Below are 24,739 nucleotides of genomic sequence, written 5' to 3' on the forward strand. Positions count from 1 at the left end.
GACCGGCGTCCTGGTGGAGGCTAGAGTCCCTCCATTGAAGGTTAGGCGTGCACAACTGCTCGCCGGTTACATTGCACACATTAATAGTTCTCCTGAGCATCCGAATTACTGTCTACTTTTCCCATCCACAGTGGTTCATTTCCCACATCAGAGGCCCATGTCAGGGTTTACGATTGCGGTTCGTGTCCGATCTCTTCTGTCTGAAGAGGAGTCGTTGCCTTTACCATCTATACTCGAGGTCCATTCACTTACACCTCTATGTTGTACACCCAGGCCGAAGCTTCGCCTGGACCTTTCACATGATCCTAAGGACTCAGTTAACACCGCAGCTCTCTGTTGTCACTTCCTCTTGATTCTTGACATGTACCGGGACCATGAAATGGTTTTCACTGATGGCTCGATGGCTGATGGTCACATTGGCTTCGCATATGTTCATGGAGGACATGTTGAACAGCGTTCTTTGTCAGATGGCTGCAGTATTTTCACTGCTCTTGAGCGCATCCGCTCGTGCCTTGGCGAGTCGTTTCTTCTCTGTACGGACTCCTTTAGCAGCCTACAAGCTATCGACCAGTGCTACCCCTGTCATCCTTTGATAGCGACCATACAGGGATCCATCTATGCCCTGGAATGGTCTGGTCGTTCCTTTGTGTGGACCTCAGGCCACGTCAGAATCCCAGGAAACGAACTTGCCAACAGGCTACACAGAAACCATTTCTGGAGGTCAGCATCCCTGTTACTGACCTGTGATCATTATTACGCTACAAGGTTTTTGGCTTTGGGAGACAGAATGGCATAATCTCGGTACGCACAACAAACTGTGTGCCCTTAAGGAGACTACAGATGTGCGGAAGACCTCCATGCAGGCCTCTCACAGGGACTCTGTGGTTCTCTTTCAGCTCCACATTGGCCATACATGGTTAACACATAGCTACCTCCTCCACCAGGAGGACCCACCTTGGTACCATTGTGACTCACATATGACTGTCGCCCACATCTTGCTGGACTGCCCACTTTTAGCCACTCTGCGGCAGACTTTTAATCCTCCCAGCACCCTAACTTCAGTGTTGGGCAACAGTGCCTCAACAGCAGATTTAGTTTTACGTTTTATTCATGAGGGGGTTTTTATCATACCATCTAAGGGTGGGCATTTAGCCTTCTCTCTGAGGTTGCCACCCTCCCTCCATTTTAACTCTGTCACACTTTCTTTGCATTTGTTTGTCTTGGTGGTCATCTTTTCCCTACATGTGTTCATCTCGCCTTGTCTTTTTGGGGTGGACATTTTAATGTGTTGCAGAATGGCTGGCTCATCCTCTTACATTATTGTGATCAGCCAGCCCAGACAATCTGCTCTTTGGTTTTAATACCAACTTCGACTTTTCCTTGTAGTGTATGTTTTCCCTGTTTTTTGTTCGTTTCATTCGTTTTCTTTTTAGGTGTGGTGTTGGGTGTTATTGTTCCTTGAGCCTTGCTTGTGTCAGGAAAAAGGGACTGGTGACCCTATAGTTTGGTTGTCACGTGGAAAGGGGACGGGGGCAAGGCAGTAAGGTTTTAGGCACGGGGGTATTGCTAGAGTACAGGATGTGCTGGAGAGAGAGAGAGAGAGAGAGAGAGTTCTCACCTTATTAGTTCAGAGAAAGCTGTAAGCAATTATCGAAATGACAAGCAAAGTGAAGCAGCTATTGAAGTCATTAGTGTTGGGTGTGCAGCATATTCAGCAACTGTATGGTCAAGTTTGCAGTATGTAACAGTTTGGTGAGTGTCAATCATGCAAGTAGATAGTTTGTTACTTGTCATGCCCACATAGAATGCTGTACAGGAATTGCAACAAGCTGATATATAACATGGCTGTTTCACACATGTCTGTGGCTTTTACAGGGTAGGAGATGTCTGTGATTGGGCTGCGGTGTGTGTGTGTAGTTTTACTGGAGAAGGAGCAAGAGCTCAACAGTTAGTGTGAATATCGTTTTCTGTTACATGTTTCTATGTGTCATGCATTGGTCCACTTATTTTATGTATTTTTCCATCCAGGAGTTTCCAATATTGTTATCAATGACAAAGTAAGAAGTTAACGGTCTCTGATTCTTACTATAACAAAATACAGCAATTAGAACTCAATATGTAGGCTAACATGCTACAACTTTTAATGGCACAAAATACTTTTTTTTATATGTAAATTGACTTATAAGTCTTACCCACCTCGATAGTGTCGGGTGGTAAATGTTGGTTAGTCTTTCAGTAGTTGGTGTACTACAGCTTTCAGATGTTTATTGAAAATCATATTTTTTTAATTGAAAGTATAATGTAATTAGATACATTAAAGTCCTATATTCGGCTCCTGGTTACATTAACAACCAGAACTTTATGAAAATATGGGGCAAAAAAAATTGGCCAATCTCACAAAATCTGCGGATGTATACCCAACATTCCTTCTCACACTGCACCAAAAACATGAACTGGACAAAACAATTCAATAAATAGAATTTAAACAGTGTTCAGAATAGTATATCATATTACTGACATATTGGATCTTTTTAACACTGATATTTAATGTACAAAATAGTACATTACTGAGTGCTGGAACAGATTTGTGACTGGATTCAGTACTTCCCAGCTGATACAACTCAAAATTTCTTAATGGGATGAAAGCAACAGAAGTGAAAAGGTGATCTAGTGGATAACACCAAAATTTCTACATTCCCTACATGTAGATTTGGGAGTAGGCATTGAGGTTACAGAGAAAAGAGCAAAGGCTATATCTGCCCTGAGTCAATTTTGTGAAAATGTCTTCAGTGAATCTGAACCAGACAATAAGTTTTAGGTGTTGACTGGATACAAAGTATTCCTCCAGATGGCCCTTAAATAAGTTGATGTAAGATGGTGCCATGCAAGTAGCCATGGCAGCACCTCAGGTTTGTTTGTAGATTTGGCCTTTGAAAGTGAAATAATTTTGCGTCACAATGTGACTGGCTAGAAGAATTAGGAAAGAGGTGATGGGTTTAGTACCAGAAGGACAATGAGAAAGACAGATCGCAGGGCCATGGGCATGGGGAGCACATCCAGTGCTCTTGCAGTAGCCCTTGCCTAAAACTCTGATAACCAGTTTCCCACTGTTTAATGTTACTGCCATCTCCTCTGCAGCTTCCTCCTCTCTCCCACCTCATAATGTGGGCATATTTTCTCTGTCTCCCTCTCTCTCTCCCCCTCCCTCTCCCTCTCCCCCCCTCTCTCTCTCCTCCCCCTTCGTCTCTCTCTCTCTCTCTCTCTCTCTCTCTCTCTCTCTCTCTCTCTCTCTCTCTCTCCCCCTCTCCCCCCCCCACACACACATACACTTATATGCTCTACCCTCTGAACTCCTTTCATCATGTTTTACAACAGTTGAGTCATCTGTCGAAAGATCTAGGCCTACCTCACATTATCCCGCTGCCACATCCTTGCCTCATGTGTCTTTCTCTACCTGCTCTCGACCTTAATCTGCCCAGGCAACTGTTCTCATTAATTGAATATCAATAATCAGTCTTTCTGCGATCACAGGAGTATGCGTTTGTGTGTGTGTGTGTGTGTGTGTGTGTGTGTGTGTGTGTGTGTGTGTGTGTGTGTGAGAGAGAGAGAGAGAGAGAGAGAGAGAGAGAGAGAGATTACATTTTAATTATTTACTGTCTCATTGAATATTTCCCTTGTTCCAGTATCAGTGATCTTGCGAAAAGAATTCTCTCGCTCGACTTCAGACATGCAAATGTTACTGCAAAAGTAGCAAGGGATGAAATGGTGGACTCTGTGAAAGTGCATAACCTGGACAAAACTTCAGATGAAGCTGTTAGTAAGTAAGGATGAAGTTTGATATTTTGATAGGAATTGCCTGTGACAAACTTCATTGCTTTCACTTGCTCCGGTAAAAAAAATGAACACTGGACAAACATGTATTTAAAAAATGCTTTGTTTTTGGACAAAGCAGGGAATGCAAAAGTATAGTTATCATATCACTATCTAACACTACAGTGCCATTACCTAAGTATAATTAAAAGTCTTTGTTACATAAACTGTTATTGATGTACTTGCATTTCTTCAGCAAGATGGTCGGTTATATAAATGCATAGTTGTATGGAACAAGAAACAGCAGTGCAGAAAACTGGTTCTGAAATCGTTGTTATAATGAGTAGAAAGATTTTTTAATACTCATACTGTTTTATCAAAGTTTCACGTCGAAGATCTTAATAGTAAGTGAAGATACTTCTTCACATTTTCAAGGCATCATAGTTTATTTCCACTTCACATAAGGCAAACAATCAAATTCATGCCTCAGCTTTATGCATTTTGCTAGAGAGTCTTCCATACATACATACATATATATATATATATATATATATGATAAACACTGTTTGCAATCTGACAAGATTATATTACGTTTCAGATACCTTTTCAATTAAAAATCTCAACTTTAAATAAAAATTACGTACATGATGCACACGTAATTCACTGTGGCCGGTCCAAACATACTACTCATCTCTTAAACAAGGACTTTTCTACAAGTTTCAAACAAGGAGTGGAAAAAAAAAAATTTGAAACAAAGGCTGCCCTAGTTTTGACACATGGCACAATGCTACATTACAGCGTGGAGTTCTAAATTGTTCCAGAACCAGTACTTAATCAAAATAATTTTGGTATATATTTTTCTGCATACATGCAGTTGCAAACAAAATACAACCATTGAGATAGCAAAAATTATAGAAATAAAAAAAATATATAAATAATTATATATTATTGATCATAAATTTTTGATACAGCTTTTGTAAAATTTATGAAGTATGTCACATTGCTAAAATAACAAATATCTTGTACTTCCTTCTATGTGACAGTTTTCATGAAAGATTATAACAGTTCTTAATTCAGTGGAAAAGAAAATGTTACTAGAAAATGATGTAACCAAATACTGTATAGTGTGCAATATATGTCAATTACAGTCAAGTAAAACAAATGGAATTTATAGGTTAATTAAATTCCTTAAAATCGAAGACAGATATGGAGTTTCTAGAAAACACAGGAAAGAATGAAATTTAAATAAGTGTTCCCATACAGTACATAGATCTCATAGGCTCCCATTTTTTGCAGTTTTAGATAAAACATAACTGAAAAAAGAGTGGAATCGTAATTTTCATCAATCAGGATAGATATCATAATCTACTGTTGATGAAGGCCCCTGTAATACAGAATCATTATAAGTAGTATATTCAAACTCATATTCGTGAACAATGTTCAATAATTTGGAACCCCCACCAATGTTGAATTAATGGAAAATGGAATGAAGATTTGAGGAAAGTGTCACACAAATCTTCAACTAGTTGCTGTGAGAGGTCCTACAAGAATGTCATTACAAGGAAGTTTACTCTCAATATTCTCAGTGCCCACGTCCCAAAATAAATAACCATATTACTTCCATCAACATACTTGTTGCATATTCATCACGATAACAAAATTTATACAGTGGTGGGGGTCGGAAGATTTTGACCTGTGCACTGTCCGCAAAAGGAATAGGAAGAGGGTGGATAGAATGAATCTATCCTCTGCTACACATCATATAGTAACTCGAAAGTTAAAAAATCTAGATAGAGATGTGCAGAGTCCCATCAGGTACCTCAAAGGTTCTGTTATGTCTGTGTCCTTGGAAATGTCTGTTATGACAGTTGGCTTGGCTCCCATTCACTTGATTCTGGTCCTGACTGTGGACAGCATTTTACAAGATACGACCTACACTTAAATAATTCTGTGAAAAGAAGGTGCTCATTCAGTACAGCATAATGGTTTGCTTGCCAGATAGTTCCAGTGTGAAAGAAGATGCTGTTGGGTGATCAGGTGATTAGGCTTTGACATTAATGTTAGGCTCTGCCGAAATATAAAAAATTGAGACATACATAAATACACAAGAAATGTAAAAACACAAATCTACATTCTTCTTTTAAGCTTTTAAGGATCATCAGTATCAGGACCCGCTGCTTTGCTGCTAAATGAAATGTTTTCCCAAGGACATTTTATTACACATAAGAATGCTCTTCTCCTTTAAGATATTGAAACATAATCCAAGTAGGGAAGGGCCCTGTATGGTTAATACTGTATATGGTATTGGTCTCTCAGGGGTGGGGGACAGGAATTGTATAAACACTTCAATTCATGTAAGTGAGAGGTTAAAGATGTTACTGACATTAATGAGATATCAAAAATATTCCATGATTATTTATTGTGGGAAGATTGTTTATTATCTGTTGTGGGAAAACTGAATCAAAATTTCTTGTGCAACACCATTTTATAGATTGCTCACAAAATTACGTTTAGAGGAGAAATAGTAGATACATTTACAGGGCACTAGCAGCAAGGAAATTAGGGGATTATTAAATCTCAGATGTGCAAGGATTCATACAGTACTAAAAAAATTCCAAATCATATAGTGCAGTTGACATTACAAAGTATTAAGATACTTACACAATACTTTTGCTCATGAAAGAATTTTATCAGCGAGATTTAAGTATTGAGTTCTGTGGCCACAACAACATTAACTGGGTGTAAAGTTATGCAGAATATTAATGAATATCGTTCTACTCGTATTTTCGAAATTTTCTAAGACAGGATATAGGAGAACAATCATGCATTGCTCTGTGCATAACAATTTCGACAGATTCACAGTTTGATTTTAGGATTTGTCCATCTATATTACTAAATGACTATCCCGGACACAGTACCCAGGCCCATTGATGGCCTGCAAATGGCCAAACTTTATTCCTCCCATATTTGAGAATGAAATGATGTAGTGACTTTAGAATGCAGTGAAACTTCAACATCAGGCATGATGTTTTAATTTATTACTTCTTTACTACTTAATGTATTCGCAGTACTCTTTGGAGACAATATCTACACTTTTTGTTGAATGTTCCTGCAACAGTATATCATGATACAACAAACAGTTCAGGAGATATGATGTCATAAACATTTAGTTGCATGAAAAACTTGCTTCTGCTTCAAATGGCATTAATTACAACTCCTACATCAGACATGACACTTCAATTTATTATTCCTTTACTAGATGCCATAAACATTGATATGTGTTAAACACTGACTTGTAAATATTAGATGCCATTGATGCATTTAATGAAGAGTTTACATAACTAATCATTTGTAACACGATTGTTGTTAGTATTTGTGAACATTCAGAATATTTAACTGTTTGAAATGGGTAAAGGTGAAACATGCTTAACATCAAGTTTGTAACACATTAACTCGGTAAAGTAATCATATGTGTGAAGCTCTTTCATGCAAACTTTAGTTCTTTAAGAATTAGGAGTTTCCTAGTAACCATGTAAATGAGAACATTGTGGAATTAGGAATAATATGTTCAGTCCATTTATCTTACGTGATCAGTAGAAAGCAGAAGTGTTACATACCATTAACAAACTAACATGTGGCTAAGGTATTGTAATGTGAATAACAGAAGGAGTAATGATACCAACTCATTGAATGGTCAGTGAGCACACGGGCAAGACTGAAAACACCGCTAATATTTTGGAGAATATATTTCAGACTTGACTAATATGGGAAACACACACACACACACACACACACAAATTACATTTTACCAATTTTCAGTGCTGACTAGTTGCATTGCTATCATCTTTGTTGATCCTTTATTATCAAGTCCAGTGCTCTACATCTACCTCTAGCTCATCCTCTCTCAACCTTCATGTCTTTATTTCATTACATTCCTGGAAGCTATTGCACAGTCTGCTGTTCTTAATTTGTTCTCTCTCCCTATTGCTTGTATTATGGGACATTTCCAGTAAAACCTCATTGACTCCATTCTCTCTATTGCATCAAGCAAGGTGGCACTAGTTAACACACTGGATTTGAATTTGGGAGGACGGGGGGTGGGGGGTATTCAGCAGTGGTTTATGTCCCTATCTGCCCATTTGGTTTTCTGTAGTCTCCATAAATCACTTATGACAAATACTGGGATGTTTCCTTTATAAAGGACGCAGCAGATTTGCTTCCTCTAACTTGAAAGGAAGGAAGATGACAGCTTAATGTTCTGTCAATGGTGAGGTCAGTAGAGACACAACATAACATTGGTTGGGGAAGGAAAATTGGCAATGTCCATTTCAAAAAACCATCCCAACATTTGCCTTAAGCAGTTTAGGGAACCCTTTGGATGGCCATTCAGAGATTTGAACTGGTGCCCTTCCAAATGCGAGTCCAATGTCCTAATCATGTGCCACCTCCCTTGGACCTTAATCCAAGCTTATGTTCCATCTCTTAACACCCCCAGAGGGCTTGCATCTCTTTTGTGAGTACCTGCTTGGCCACCAGGGTCCCCAGCCTTTGCAGCTCTACTTCCCTTTGCATGCTGCAAATCTATCTTTTTGTGTCCTTTGGGTGGTCTTCTGTGTACCGATTGTGCTTGGATCTGGTTTGTGATTTTGGACATTTGTTTTCTTCCCTTCCAGCATTCTACAACTTTTCATTCTTAACTCTATGGTCCCCTTGTTGTGTTTGACTACTCCTTTTCCAAATTTACAGAAGTGTGGATAGTGCGGGAAGGTCACCCAGGGTGGCATATATTCCAGCTCTTGTGCCTTCTTTCTTTGCACCCTTCTTTTCTTGCAAAGAGGCTATGCCCAAAACCCAACGCAGTAGCCATGCCATAGTGGGAGGTTCATCAAGAACCTGCACGCTGGTAGCCCCCAGACTGCTCAGGGATCACTCTGTTGATGCCTGAACTGGAAACTCCCCCACTCAAGCCAAAGAGTATGTGCCATCATAGCTGAAGCACAAGGACTCTGGGCAATGGTTTGCTGGCCAGATAACTGTCACTGTAACTGGGTGGCATCCATGGGGAGAGGCCCTATTGGGAGTGGGTGATACCATGGTGGAAAATTTGCACATGAAGCAAATTAAACTTTCTTCTGCTTGGAGCCGCAAAGCCCCAGAAGTCTCTTTAAATGGAAAAGATTATTATATTGCAGAGAGATACAATTCCATGATGTTTTCTTCCATAGCTACGCCATGGGAAGAGGGACAAGCCGGATGTCTGGGAGCAAAATACTTCACCCAGTACTTGTTCTGATGTGAATATGTTTATTACAATGGAGCTGTTATTTTTTGTCGAAACATTGAAGATAAATTTTGGGAAGTTGGATCTCTAAGGAAAATGCAAAATTGTTCATTATTAAATAAAACTTTATCTGCTGCCCAATCTACAGTTCTTCAGCCACGTGGTTGTCTAGGTAATATGACTGTGACCATTGCCCCACACGAAACTTTGAACATTGTCTGAGGAATCTCCTCCACAGAGATCTTACACTCCAAGCAGATGAGGAGCCCAATACTAACCTCCAGCGATGCGGTGTACATTTTATCAGACATACAAAAACAGTTCCAAGGATAATCGTATGGATACAGGCATCATTATTTTAGCATTTGAAGAGAATTTTCTCCTGGAGAAGATTAAGGTCATGATGTAGATTTGTGATGTGAAACTGTATGTCTCACTACCTATGAGGTTTGTCGGATATTAACACTTTGGGCATATGTCATCCTGCTGTGGAAGCTGTGGACGATCACTCCATGAAGGTAATCATTGTGAACATCCACCATTGTGTGTCAGCTGCACGGATCATCATCCTCCGCGTTTACCAGTTGCCCAGTTTTCAAGAAAGAACAGAAGATCTAGGAGTACAGATCCAGTGATCATGTCATGTAGTGAGGTACGGAAGAAATATGACTTCCTATGTACTGTGGATATGATGATCAGTTACGTTACCATTATGGTCATTGAGGCCCCCCCTCCCCCCTCCCCCCCCCTCCCACACACACACACACACACACACACACACACACACACACACACACAAAACCTCAACCTTTCCCAAAACAGATCTCCCATAACCCTCCTCACCCGTGGTTCCCACTGCATCTCCATCAGGAACCACTTCCTACACCCAGTCAGAGAAGCATTCTCTTTATTTGGCATCTAGCAGTGACAGAGCGCCTTTTCAGGAATCCTCTCCCCAGCAACTCTCACATTCGAGGCATGATGCCAAACAGTGGTGTGGCCGAAGGAGCCACAGTCTGTGGGTCCCGGGGCTGTTTGTGAGTCATCTGTCCCTATGCTCAATGGGGATGGCACCTTGAACGAACCTTGGCCAACAAAGGTTATGATGGAAAAGAAGAATCAGACAAGGATCCTCCTGTGCCCCTGGGGGCACCAGATTCCCCAAGCATTCAGATTCTAAGCCGATGTTTGTGGATGTGGTTCCATCCTCACTGGTGTGACCCAGTGGCATGACGGGCCCTCCTGGCCTCTTGACACCTACTCTGACCGCCCACTGCATCATTCACTGGAATTGCAATGGGTACTACTGTCACCAGCTAGAAATGCTCCACCTTATTTTCTCTTTTCTGCAACTTGCGTTACTCACCAAGAAATACAGTTCATGGGTGACCATTCTCCAATGCTCAATGGTTATCATGTGTTCTGCTGGAACTGCACTGGTCCTTAGAGGGCATCTGGAGGGGTCTGTACTTTGGTTCATACAGGTGTTGTCATTGTTGAATGGATTCCCTTTGAACCTCGTTGGAGGCAATAGTGGTACTGGTGCAAACAGCCTTAGCTATTATCATTTGCAACATTTACCTACCTGCAAGCAGGCCACTTACGTATGTTGAATTGACCATACTAATCATCCAACAACCAGACTTCCCCCCCCCCCCCTGCCCCTTCCCTTTCTCCTTGGTGACTTAAGTTCATCCCTCATATTTAAGTCCCATAGTGCTTAGAGCCATTTGAGCATTCCCCACCCCCTGTGGGGGAGTACTACTTCATCTGGGAGCTCCTTAATGATGGTTCTCCTATGCACTTCAGTGCCACCCATGGCACCTTTTCAGTTATCAATCTACGAAACTCTTCCTGTAATCTTGGTAGATTCACTACATTTGTCACTTCACAACAGCCCTTGTGACAGTGACCACTTTCCAGTGATCCTGTCACTCCGTTGCCGCATCCAGACAGAGTGACTGCTATGTTGTAGATTTCACAGAGCCAATTGGCCTTTGGATACTCTGCTGTCAGATTGTATTGATGAGGCTGTGCCAGGTGTCTCAAAAACAATTATCCACGCCACTGGAACTGCTGTTCCCATTTCCACAGGACGCCCACTGACAAACCTTGAAACAGTTCGAACGACATCCTTTGCAGACCAACCTTACCACTTCTAAGCGACTTCATGCTAAGGCTCACTATTTAGTCAAACACAATAAGAGGAAGTGTTCAGACTGCTATGTTTCCTCTCTGAGGATGTATGCCTCTTCTTCATGGGTGTGGGTCAAGCTCTGTGGTTTTATGGCCTGCCAACATTCAACAGTTGTTCCGGGTCTTGTCCTACTGGGTAGTCTTGGTACCGATTCATCAGTTCTTGTCAAATGTCTTGCAACCCACTTTGTGACAGCTTTGGCATCCTCTTCCTATCCAACTATTTTTCTGCTGCAGAAGTGACAAATTGAAGACATTCCCTCATGTTTCACCCACCACCAAGCTGAATCCTAATGAAACCATCACTCACTAGGAACTACCTAGAGCTCTTATCTCAGATCAGGAACAGCCCTAGGCCCTGAGTCAATTCACCATCACATGATTCAAGACCAGTATGTTCCCCAAAGGCTACATCTCGTCAGGTTCTTCAAGCGTCTTTGACCCCAAGTTGCCTTCCACTTGCAATGGCTGGGCAAGAACCCGACATCTCTCAACACTTGTAGGCCGATTAGCCTGACAAACATATTTTGTAAGCTGCTTGATAGCATGGTAGCCCGTAGATTATGCTGGGTTCTACATATTAGGGCCTTTTGTCCCCGATCGCCTATCAGTGTGGTTTCCGGGAGGGCTGATCCACTACCACAACCGACCACCTGCTTAGCTTGGAAACAGCAATCTGACAGGCTTTTTCTAAACGTCAGTATATGACACCACTTAGCTTCATCACATTTTACTCAGCCTTCATGACTGGAACTTTAAAGGCCCCCTACAGATTTTTTTATTTATCAGTTTTCATCCCACCAGTTGTTCTGGGTTAGAGTCAGCACTTTTCTGAACTCCCCATGGGTCCAAGAGAACAGCATCCCACAGGACTCTGTGCTGAGTGTCATTCTTTTCCTCATTGCATTTAATGGGCCAGTGACCTCTGTTGGGCCGCTGGTCTTCCCTGCTGCTGAATGCCAGCTCCAAGGTGATATCCAGCAGGCCTTTGTGTGGTCTCTTTCCCTTGGTTTCTAGTTCTTGCCTACAAAAATGTGGGTCATGTATTTCTCCCATCGTACGTCAGTCCACCCTGACCCAGAACTCTGCTTAGATACCCAGCACCTGCACATTGTAGCACAGTCCCCATCTCTGTTAATTCGGCCTCCTTTTTGATAAAAAGCTGAACCGGCCTGCCCATATTTGTCACCTGAAGATTAGCTGCATTCTGAAATTTAATGCTCTCTACTTCCTTGGCCACACGTGTTGTGTGCAGATCATGCTACCCATTTCCATATTTACCAGGCACTGGTTCCATCCCGACTGGGCTATGGTTGCCAGATTTATGACTCGGCAGCTCCATCAGCTCTAAAAGTGTTAGACCCAGTCCACTATCATGGCATGTGTCTTTCTGACTAGTCCCATAGACTAAATCTCCTTGCTGAAGTGGGGATCTTGCCCCCTTCAGATTCAATGGTACCAGCTCTTGTTCTATGCAATCGCCATTTGACGATTTCCTGATCATCCCACATGTACCATTCTCGTCACATATGAGGTGTGTCATCCTGCTGTTATCCTCCTTCAGGTAGGACTGCAGATTGGAATATTCCTCACTTTTCGTTGCTCAGATCTTCATCTCCCCTCCCTAGATTGTGCTCCCTGTGTTTTCTTATGCACTCTCCCTTGGATGGTGCCCAGGTCACAGATGAGGACCAGTCTTTCAATCTCTACCAAGGTCCTGACACCATTGTTCCTCCATAACCTTTCGGTGTCTGTTATGTGCAGTCCTTCAAGAGTTCCAGGATGCTACCATCTTTTACACAGAAGGGTTTAAAATTGTGACATATACTATGCTTTTACATCTCCTGCCAGTATGAAATGCCATTCGCTGCCAGAAACACGTCTTGTGTGTACACCAGAGCTGATAGCCGTTGGTAGAGCCCTCAGTTTTATTAAATGGACCCTGTTTGACCGTTTTTTAATATGTACTGATTCAGTGAGCAGTCTTTAAACTATTGACTAACGATGTTCTTGTCACACTTAGGTCTCCACTATTCATGATCTTTGTTGTGCTGCCTGCTCAATTTTGTTCCTCTGGGTCCCATATCATACGGGGTGCTGATAACCTCACACCATAAGTGCCTCCCCCCCCCCACCAACACACACACACACACACACACACACACACACACACACACACCATGTGATGTGGGTGTCCCAGGGAGTGAACTGGCTGACCGTTTGGCTAGATGAACACTTACTTACTACCTGTTCGCTTTGCCAATCCCAGGTGCAGATTTGCAGGTGCATATGAGATCTCTGCCCTGTCTAATAAACTCTGCACAATCAAGGAGACTACTGCAGCACGGTGCTCGTTCTTCCTCTACTCTCAGAAGAATGTAATTCCATCTTCTGGTGGAGTATGGGACTACAGCTGCTCAATGTTCAATAAAAACAATACCAGTCACCGTTGTATAGGGGTCAATCCAAATGAATGGTCCAATAAAAATTAAGTTGGTTGCTTGACCATTTTGAAATACTTTATTTTTTTATGTGATTATCCTGTAATTGAGAAGTTCAAAACAGTTTTTTTTACTGAATGGCGGCCTTTTTTTTGTAAGTGGGCAGTGATGTATCAGTTTAGGGACGTTACCTAAAATATGAATATCTCTGCAGTGGGTTAAATTACAACATTGCGATTGACATGATTGTTTTTAGAAAAGTGTCCTCTACAACATTGTCTATTACACAAAATACCCTAAATTCAAAAATAACCAGTCAAAATTACCTCCAAAGTTTGGTATCCAAATTTTCAAAGATCCACTTTTTAGGCCCAAAAATAGCAAACAAGGAGTTATTTATGAGAGTCTATTTTTTCTTATAGTTATATATCATAAAGTAGTAGCCTCATATAGAGTAAAAACGCGTACAAATGTTTCCTTAATTTTTTATGAATTTTTGAAATTTAAAAATTTTCATTTTTGTTAAGTTCGGGGTTAGTTATCTCAGCCAGGACTGAATATAAAAATATGATTTTGGCACAGTTTGTACACCTATGTGATAGCAACGTACTGTAAAAATGTCAACATTGATATCTGACTGTGAACAAAGATATGAATTTTTGAAAATAAGGAGATAATTCACAGACCTTATGGCTGTTGCCTATTCATGTGTGATATTGGCAGGATATAATCAATTATTATTGAAGTAAGGTACTGAATTATATACAAAAAGTGGAAACATCACTGAAATTAACATTTATATTATTTTGACATACTTGAAATAAATATTTTCAATTAACATCCTTCGAGTGCGACTGTTCCTAAACGTGGTGGTGAGTTAAGAACACTTATTTCTTCAGAGAGCTTCTGTGATATAGAATAGAACCTCCCAGTTACTGTGGCAAGTTCAAGCACTGAAAGTTTCCTTAAAACATTTTTCACTGGTATCCAAACTTTGGCACTAGTAGATTTCTTGAATGAGGTCCTTTGGCCAGCAGGATGGTAAAATGCACAAAAACGTAATTGTTTTCCAAACTTATTCTTTCAACCTCTGCAAGCCACCACTTTCCATCATACACACATGCCACTATGTCATTCAACATTAAAGACAGAGATGTAATTTTACTGATACAGTGATCCTCATAAATTTCAGTTTCTGATGTTACATAGCATCGAACTAAGTTTTCTGCAATGCCAAGGAATTTGTGGAAATGCCTTGTTCCTTTTATTGCTACACAGTTTTCAAAACTGGTATGAAGTTTTGTTTTCATATGCAGAACCACTTGTTTCTTGATCAGAAATTAGGTAATGCCCTTATTATTAGCCTTGCAAAAGACATACATGTCCTGTACTGTGAGAATTTGGTCTATGATTGGTCTTTGTAGGCTGGCTTTTCTTACTTTACATTTTGTTGTACCTCCTACTCCATCACATGCATTTTTACCATGGCAAGATGCAAAAAAGTGCCATTCAGCCTCCAACCCAAAGTCTACTTTGTCATTGCACAGATTTGAAAAATTATTTTTGTTCTTATACTGACTACCACTTCCATCTGAAAAGTATATCAGCTTCTCAACCTTGAGAAAATTTTCTTTTATGAAACACGTGTACAGCCAAAGTGTTGTGCTCGAAGTAGTCACTTAGAATACAAATTGAAGAACTGCAAACGTCATGTTTCTCATTTTTAAAGTAGAGAATAAATGGATGCACTGTTTCCTGGTCATTGACCCAGTGGTGCCCTTGTATTGCATCCTGAATCACAAATGTAAAATTTTCTGTAAAATCAGCTAGCACTATGCATTCAGTTTCATTAAGTTGTGCTTTTTTGTCCTTCAAAAACTTACTTTGGTGGTGACTTGAGTTTTTGTAAGTTATCAGTTAAAGATTCCAAGTACTCATCCTGGGATTTAACCACCGTTATCATTTCTGACCTGTCAGTTGTGACCCACTGTGTGAAGATAATAACTGTTTGGCATTTCCTCATCATATTCGTGATACAATTCAATAACAGTTTCCTTACCAGGGCATTTATTACACAAACTCATCATGCAGTCATAACCGTTAGTGTCACAGACCATTAAATCTAGTAACTCTTTGTAGTTAAGATCACTGAGTTTTGCACCCGCAATCATCAGTTTGACATTTTGATGATATAAACAAACACATATGAAGTGTGACCCTGAGGATCCAGCCAAAATAACCACTTACGGTGGAGGTCACAAAATTTTGACCTTCCAATTTTGCATTCAGGATGAGAATTTTTGAAAGCTACATAAGAATTTTTGTAAGCTACATAAAGTTCATTTAAATTTGACAGCACTAGTCATTTATGCTTTGTTACTTTAACTCCATTTATAACAACTCTTTTGCTATCTTTGCAACCTGAGCACATTTTACTGTTTTCATCATCTTTAAAAAACTGCTGGATCTTTTTAGTTGTTTCTTCACTTAACCTACTCTTTTCTTCTTTCCTAAAACTGGAAGAATGCCTTGCTCATTCACCAATTTTTGGGTTAGTTTAACCAAACGATAAGAAACATTGAATTCGTGAACTATTTTTTCTCTTGACCATGAGTCAGGGAGCAAACTTAAAATTTTAACTTTTTCCTCTTTAGATGTCATTTAACATTTAATTTTTAATTTCTCTATTAAGCTCAAATATTGTCAGATGATGCTGGTGGTAGGTTTTCTGCTTCTTTAAAAATAATGTGGGTATCTGTATTATTAAAGCATGATTCCAAGTCTTTTCTGATTTTGTCTGAAATTTGTTGTACCTTATTTTCAATAGCTGCTTTTCTTTGTCTGCTACGTAATTTTATTATTTTCGAAACAGAAGATATGTCTAACTTAGAACAAGCAAAATCCAATATGCTAACAGCTTCCTCATTAGGAATATAAATGTCATTAACAAGGTTACATGATTCTAGTTTTGGATTCACAACAAATATTTTTGAGTAACAATTTGGGCACAGGGAATTTCCAGGAATCGCATTATGTTTCACTTTGGAAGCTGTTTCACTCTGACATAACAAGGACAAATGTTCAAGTTTTATTTCCCTCAAACCTTTAGTAATAGTCTTTTTATGAACTTTAAGTGGATCACAGCACTTTCTTCCAAAGATGTGGCTGTACTTCAGAATATATTTCTTCTCATGATACTCACACTGATGTTACACAAGAACTTACTTTAAATTTAAACAAAGTTTGTCTAAACTTCATCAAAGTCATTGACATTTTTCAAGTTTTTTGAAACTGAACCATAAACTGTTTTGTGACACACTTCATTTGCTATCTGTCCAACAGAGCACTGTTCATCCTTGTTATTGCATTCCAGTTAATCTCTCAAAATTAATTACAAATTACACAGAACAAAGCACATAACACATTCTACACTCTTGATGAAGTATGTACATCCACTCTAACAGAGGTTTCAGAACAGACTGACTTCTACAATGCCACACCCAGCAATAATGTACTTTTTTTATTGACAATAAACCTAAATGTAAATGGGCATTTTTATTACCATATAACAAAAGTGAAAGCTCCTGTTGTTTAATATTGCATTATTAAAAATAAATAAATTAATAGAATATTGGGTGATAGTGTTAACTAAATATATGTCACAATTAAATTTTCTTACAATGAAACACTAAACCATTTAAATAGGCAATAGCCATAAGGTCAGTTGTAGAGTAATGTGAATTATCTTCTAATTTTCAAAAATTCATATTTGTTCACAGTCAGATATCAATGTTGAAATTTTTACAGTACGTTGCTATCACATAGGTGTGCAAACTGTGCAAAAATCATATTTTTATGTTCAGTCCCAGCTGAGATAACTAACCTCAAACTTTATAAAAAATGAAAATTTTCAAATTTCAAACATTTCTAAAAAATTAAGGAAACATTTGTATGTGTTCTTGCTCTATACGAGGCTAGTAGTGTATGATATCTAAAAGAATTGACTCTCATAAATAACTCCTTGTTTGTTATTTTTGGACCTAAAAAGTGGATTTTTGAAGATTTGGGTACCAAACTTTGGAGGTCATTTTGACTGGTTATTTTTGAATTTAAGGTATTTTGTGTAATAGACATGTTGTAGAGGACACTTTTCTAAATACAATCATGCCAATTGCAATGTTGTAACTTAACCCAGTGCAGAGATATTCATATTTTTGCCCACTTACAAACAAAAATGGCCGCCATTCAGTAAAGGTGAAAGGTAAAATTTTTTAAAAAAACTGTTTTGAACTTCTCTATAGGGTAAACACATATAAAAAATTAAAATATTTAAAAATGGTCAAGCAACCATCACTGGACCACTTCATAGGTTTATTTCTAGGCAACCAGTTTCAATGTTAGTCTACGTTATCTTCAGGCCAAAACTGCTCCAAACCAGTAACTTTCGTGATACAAGTATAGCAGTGCCTTTAACTGGTCTCGTAATAGCTATTACGGGCATCTGTGCTCGTTGGACAATAGTCAGTATGGTAGTCACTTTTGACTTTTGCTATAGACAGTGCAAAAGATATCCATTATGTTTTTAGACTCAGTTTTACTGTTATGAATCCCCAAACTAGACCAGAAACCATTCTCGGTGGATGTCTCCATGTCTGGGTGCTCTTCTCGTGGATTGAGGGCTGATGATCTCATTGTTAGGTAAAAAAGAAAAATCAACCAACCATCTCAAAGAACCTTGTCGTCATTGAGACCTTAAATCCTAATCATCCAGTGTGGCGATTCTTCAGGAAAACTGGGAGTTCTCAGGGAGTTACATTTTACCTGGAAAATCAAGAAAACCCCAGGGGATTCAGAGTTTTCAACTGAGCAGTGTAATTTAATTGAGCTTCATCAACCACAAATTTTAAAATACAAATATTTCAGAGAGTACTATTTATATGAATTTGGCCCCAATCATGGAACAACTCCGTTTTTTGTCGGTATTTCAAGCAAACATCAAAGGGCTTTGTAGTCAGTAGATAAGGTGACCACACATTGCCACAAATGTAGTTTTGTTTCTCGTTTCAAAACTCGAGGCAGGCTGGTTGTCGTGTCTACTTCCCAGTACGATTCTTCAAATAATCATCTCAGGAATAGTGGGATTCTTGACTTTAAGGAACTTTACCATCAAAAAATACATTTATGAATGTATTTGCGTACGATTTTATACCTTATTTAAAATTTACTAATTTCAAAATATGTGAAGTCTTATAGCCCACCAACTTGTTTTGTGTATTCCTTTTTGTTTTACAGTGACAGAATATAATTAATTCACGCTCAGAACTGCAAATGCACCAGCCGCAATCCCTGCATCATATATGTTTACATCTGCTGCATGCGACTTAAACTGAAAGTTATCTTGAATGTGTATGCATCATACTGTAAATATTGGCCAGTGTTGGCACCTGTGAGTGGTCAAAGGGAACAGAGACTTGCGGTGTAAACAAGTTTATTTTTAAATAATGGATTACTTTAAGTTAATATGCTCAGTTTTTTAAATTATGTGTTCACCAGGTGTTTTCACAGCCAAATTTAGCAAATATGCATTTTGAACATATGATCTGAAGTCAACATAAAAATGCACTACACATCTCATGTAAACTAAAATAGATAAAGCAGGTTACTATACATAAACACCAAACTAGTTAGATCCACGTTCACATGATATCTCAACTTGTATATTTAAATCTCATTCATGCTGATTTGAACTAACCTTACTTTTTTCCTTATAAACGTTTAAAGTTCGTTATCCCGTAGTAGGTGGTGGTGGTTGTTGGGATGTGTAAGGGGGACTAAACAGCGAAGGTCATCAGTCCCCCAATATCCCGTAGTATGTTCTCTGCTTGTGGTTAACTGTTTTTGCAAAAGTTTGTTCAAATTGTTGATATTAAAAGATCTTTATATGGTTCCATGTTAATGAAAGAGAGGCAGACAGGTTTCAAGGTTGTTATGGTTCTGCGGCTGTGTATACACTGAGCTTCAAATATGTTTTCAAAGTATATTTTTGGTTGCTGCTTGTAGACACCGTTTCGAAACCATTTGAAATATGGTAACAAATATCCGTAGCAATGACGGTAGCCCGTGCAGAATAAGGTGGCCGATGCGCAGTGACCAATTTTCTTCCAAAGCGCAGGGCGAATTCATTCGTTTGTCTGGAAGGGCAGGCTGACAGTGTCTGAAACCTTTTGGCTGGTCGGTGATGACAGAATTGGGGCGCACATCCTGCAATCTTACTCAAAACAATTTTGCAGAAACTGTTCAGTAAAAAAAAAAATTGTTTTCACTTTTTTTATACCTTTATATATCAGGTTCATGTTGGCGTCCCATCATTTTGTGAATGATCATAGTTATTGCGATATTTACGTGGAAGTAAGACACTGCGCAAAATTCGAAAAGGTTTGTAACGGAAAATAGAGGTCGCTATGATTTTGCGTATTACATAATATGTTGTGACTTACCAAATGATAGCGCTGGCATGTTGATAGACACACAAACATACACACAAAATTCAAGCTTTCGCAACCAATGGTTGCTTCATCAGGAAAGAGGGAAGGAGAGGGAAAGACGAAAGGATGTGGGTTTTAAGGGAGAGGGTAAAGAGTCATTCCAATCCCGGGAGCGGAAAGACTTACCGGGGAAAAAAAGGACAGGTATACACTCGTGCGCGCGCGCGCACACACACACACACACACACACACACACACACACATATCCATCTTCACATACACAGACACAAGCAGACAGGTATATTTTTCCCACGTGGAATGTTTCCCTCTATTATATTTACATAATATGTTTTTAGACTTGGCTTGAGGTCTCTATCTGTTATCAAGCTCGGGAAAATTTATCTGACGTAGCAGACTCATTTGTGATCATGCCGCGCCAGTGATATAAAGCCAGAGTGAAATATTCACAACATTCCTCATATTTCTTAAACGGTTTGAAATATCGAAATGAGGTTTTGGTAAATATAGCATGCAAAGAGGAAAGTTTTTTTGTGATACGGTTATTATGCAAAACCTCATTATCTACCGTGTTATTCCATCAACTACAGACATTTTCGATGAAAGAACGCAATTTTTTAAGGGTGAAACTAGAAATGCTATGGGTTTTGGAACAACATAAGTGAAGTCATTAGATGTTTATTTTGTACCGAAAATATGTTTTTTCATAAGCTATTCATCCTCATTTTCCTTAGTTACTCACTTAATAAACCACTTTGTCAGAATTCTTTTGCAACTGCATCTGCAGACGTTAGTGAGATGAGACTGTGTAAACTCCACTGTGTTTTGGTAAAAAGAAGCAAATTTTAACTGGGCAAATGGTTAATAAGCGAAGCAAAAATAAATCGCTGCATTTTTGGTGAAATTTTTTTGCGACTAACCAAAACAAAAGTGACAATAGATGTTTTTGAATGGCCACCATGCAAGTGTGGGCGTGGAGGACTCTCACTTAATATTTACAGATGATGTGAGTGTAGGCTTCAGTTTAGAATGGCACTTCCCCTCCAGCCCATGGCATTTCCTCAACAGCGCATGCCCGTAACCCTCACCACTACTGCTCACCCCACACGTTCCTTGTCATGTGCTTATCTAACTGCCACGGCATTATGCAAGCCCTATACGAATCGAAGGAAACAAATTTTCAGGGGGCTAATACGTGTCACCGGCTGCACGGCACTAACGCGTGTTTGTGTATCGCATTGCGTCTGGTGTACAGTTGATCCATGTTGTTTTTTCACTTGTTTTAGCGAGTTTATCCAAAAAAAAATTGAGTGATCAATGCAGAAGATTCTCGAGTTATTACGTATTGCTCTACCATTCACCACTCACATTCATACACAACCCGGAACATAATGACTCTTGAAGATTTATGCAGAATCATACCAACTGAATAAAAATTTGATAATATGCATATATAATGTTTTCTTCATTTAGTTACCATTAAACAAACCTTCAGGACTTCCACCAATGCTCCCCTAGTTTTAGATACTATTTGGAATTCAAAGGCAGTGGATGGCATCCAAGTGAAGTTACGAAAAATCAGAGCCGTCTTCCATATTCAGCTCCTGTAGCAAGTTATTATTGCTAGTTCTTCTCTAGTACGTTTTTGCCCACCACCAACAACAAGGCCTTTTACTTTGTTTGCGTGAACTTTCTTAGGTTATTAATTTTTCAGCGCCAAGTATCATTACAGTTTCCTCATCAATAGACATAAAAGTAGCAGATGATACAAAAACTACACAACAAACAGCATTACAGACTTTGTGAATACACAGCAAGAAATCATTGCCAAAGTGTGGACAGAATTCAGAAACAAAGATGGAAATGCCACAGGGAAACATGTTTCGAGGACTAATGTTCCCAGGCGCTTTTTAGCCACATGAAGGAGAATAAACATATACAACGTGCTAAAGTGCGTATCAACTGGAGTGTTTTTTCAGCCAAAAACGTCAGCTGCTACTCTGTCACCTAGTACTTCAGAACCACACACTTCAGTATTCCATCTTCAGAATTTAAAGTGTCTCTCTTACCTTTAATAGCAAATCGTCCCTGCAGACTTGCGGAATTTGTGTTAAAAGATGATGTAATGACGGTAGAAATTCTCTGGTGTGTTGGAACAGTTATGACATAAGTCATGTCAGAAAGCTGAAAAAGTTGTTGCTGTAATCTCAAGAATGTGTAAAGGTAGTGCTGTAGCTAACAAGATGCAACTTAAGTGAAATACTATAGGATATGTTCTTAAGTGTAGAATTGCACCTTACTTTAATCAACAGTTGCTTGGGCCGCTGATGAAAGCCAGTTATATTATCCTTGGTCTTGACGAATCACTGAATAAAATTGTGGGATGCACACAAATTGATGTGAATAAAAGATTTAGGATGAAGGTAAAAAAAGAGATAACAAGATACCATACTTCCTACTTTCTTGGTCGTCCCAGAGCTACTGGCCTTTTATCTTGTTTCACTAATGTGACAAAAGACATACCAAAGGGGAAGACTCAGATTTCAATGGCTGGACCAAATGTAAATTAGCTGTTTCTAAAAGAAGATGAAGCACTTTCAGCAGAGTAGAAACTACTAGATATTCATAACTGTGTGCTTCACTACATGCTCAATGCTTTCAAATATGCAACCAGGGCAACACATTGGGACATTGCATTAGAGATTCTTGTATAATTTCTTCAAGAATATCCCAGTCAGGAGAGCATTGTGTACTCAGTGCTCAGGCCTCACTGTTTTGGGGAAAAAAAGAAATTTTGTATCAGATGACTGGAGAATTCCTCAGTTGCTCAAAGAGCAATCTTTATAACACCAAACATGGAGAAGTATCTCAAGGGTGTGAAGAAGGATAAGAATGAACCAAAGAGTGAAAGCTTCATGTTGCTGAATATTAATGAGCCATTGCTGTGTGCTAAATTTCCTTTTTTCAAGTCTTTAGCCTGCGACATTGAGCCTTTCCAAACATAGTTCCAGATAGATGCTCTGTTAACTCCATTTATCCACACAGTTTTTATACTTACAGTAAAAACAGTATTAGGACCTTTTATGAAGCCAGAGATATTAAATAAAAAGCGTATCAATCAAGTTAGCTGCTGCCAAGGAAGGGGAAAAAATTAGGCTTTGGGACCCATAAAGAATTAAAGAAAACCAATTCGGATGTAAAAGCTGTTGATATTCTTAAGTTTCAACAAGAACATAAGACGAGTCTTCAAACATTTCTCATGAAACTTAATAACAGGTCACCCTTAAACTACCCGTTGACATTTGCCATTACATTTCTTGACCCACGTTTGACTGTGTAAAACATCAGTTTGGCAGAATCACATTTTGATAAGCTGCTTTGTATTCTCTCTGAAAGAAATCACCTAAGAGGATCTGCAGCAGATAATACAGGTGTTCTTAAAAAAAGGTTGATCATTTCAGGTTGGATATTCCTAATGACAAATATCAAAATTTGATGGCTGTCATGAAATTAGTTTGCAGTCTTTTCCCATGGAAATGCTAACATTAAAAGGAACTCTTGGAAAACATGGGGGAGTAATCAGTTGTTATGCGTAGGCAAACATACGATGCTGTGTCCAATAGAAAAGGCATTAGCAACCTGGATATTCCAAAATCCCTTAGTCACTGCACAAGGAATGCGCGCGCGCGCCCACACACACACACACACACACACACACTATGTAGAATATCGTAATCATCTCAAAGGACAACACCTTGCAGAAGAACAGAGCATTTTAGAAAAACGGAAAAAAGTACTTGGAAATGAAAGGGTTGGAAACAAAGTGTTTGAAAATAAGAACAAACAAAGTCTTTAAAAAATTTGGTAATTGCATTGTGACATTGTATTTGTTTCATAAATAGTGAAATTATCTGAAAAAACTAAAAATTTTGTTTCTCTACCAAATTTCTAAATAGACATTTTGTGCGTTTCGAGTGGGGCTTGAATCTTTCAAGTAATCCTTGAGACCAGCATAAATGAAATATTTAAATTATAAGTACTGTGTAAGTACACATTATTTGTTATTGAACATACTATTTAGTTTTGTATCAAACTGTATAAGCCTGCTTAGTTTTATATAGATTTTTATCAATTTAATAGTTTTGGTTTTGTTGTGAGTGGCCTTCTATCAGCAATTTTTAACCACTTAATTGTAAACCACCCATAATAGTAATGTTTTTCCCTAAACTGTAGGTATCACAACACTTCAAACACTTTTTTAATGCTGTAAAGTTCCATTCCCTTGTAGGCAATAACCATTGCTTATTAATTTCTGTAGTGGTGATTTATTAGAAAGAAATGAATATATTCACCTGGAAATTTGTAATATGAGGGCATTTCGAAAAGTAAAGATACAATGGCTTGCAGTCCTTAAATAGAAAATTTATCTAGAAAACGTCAGTTGCATCTTATTAACTGGATTATTTGTTATTTTTCGACATAATCACCCCCGTTATCCAAACATTTGT

General features: G+C 38.9%; 1 protein-coding gene across 1 annotated transcript in view; it reads left to right on the top strand.

Moving 5' to 3' along the window:
• Window positions 1-24,739, top strand: part of LOC126203175 (28S ribosomal protein S15, mitochondrial) — a 37,710-nt gene that overhangs the window by 5,680 nt on the left and 7,291 nt on the right. The window contains exon 2 of the mRNA XM_049937416.1: window positions 3,684-3,817. Coding sequence (XP_049793373.1) covers window positions 3,684-3,817 — 134 coding nt within the window. The remainder of the gene's footprint in view (window positions 1-3,683; window positions 3,818-24,739) is intronic.

The sequence above is a fragment of the Schistocerca nitens genome, chromosome 9 (genome assembly GCF_023898315.1).
Source record: "Schistocerca nitens isolate TAMUIC-IGC-003100 chromosome 9, iqSchNite1.1, whole genome shotgun sequence".
Classification (NCBI taxonomy): Eukaryota; Metazoa; Arthropoda; class Insecta; order Orthoptera; family Acrididae; genus Schistocerca; species Schistocerca nitens.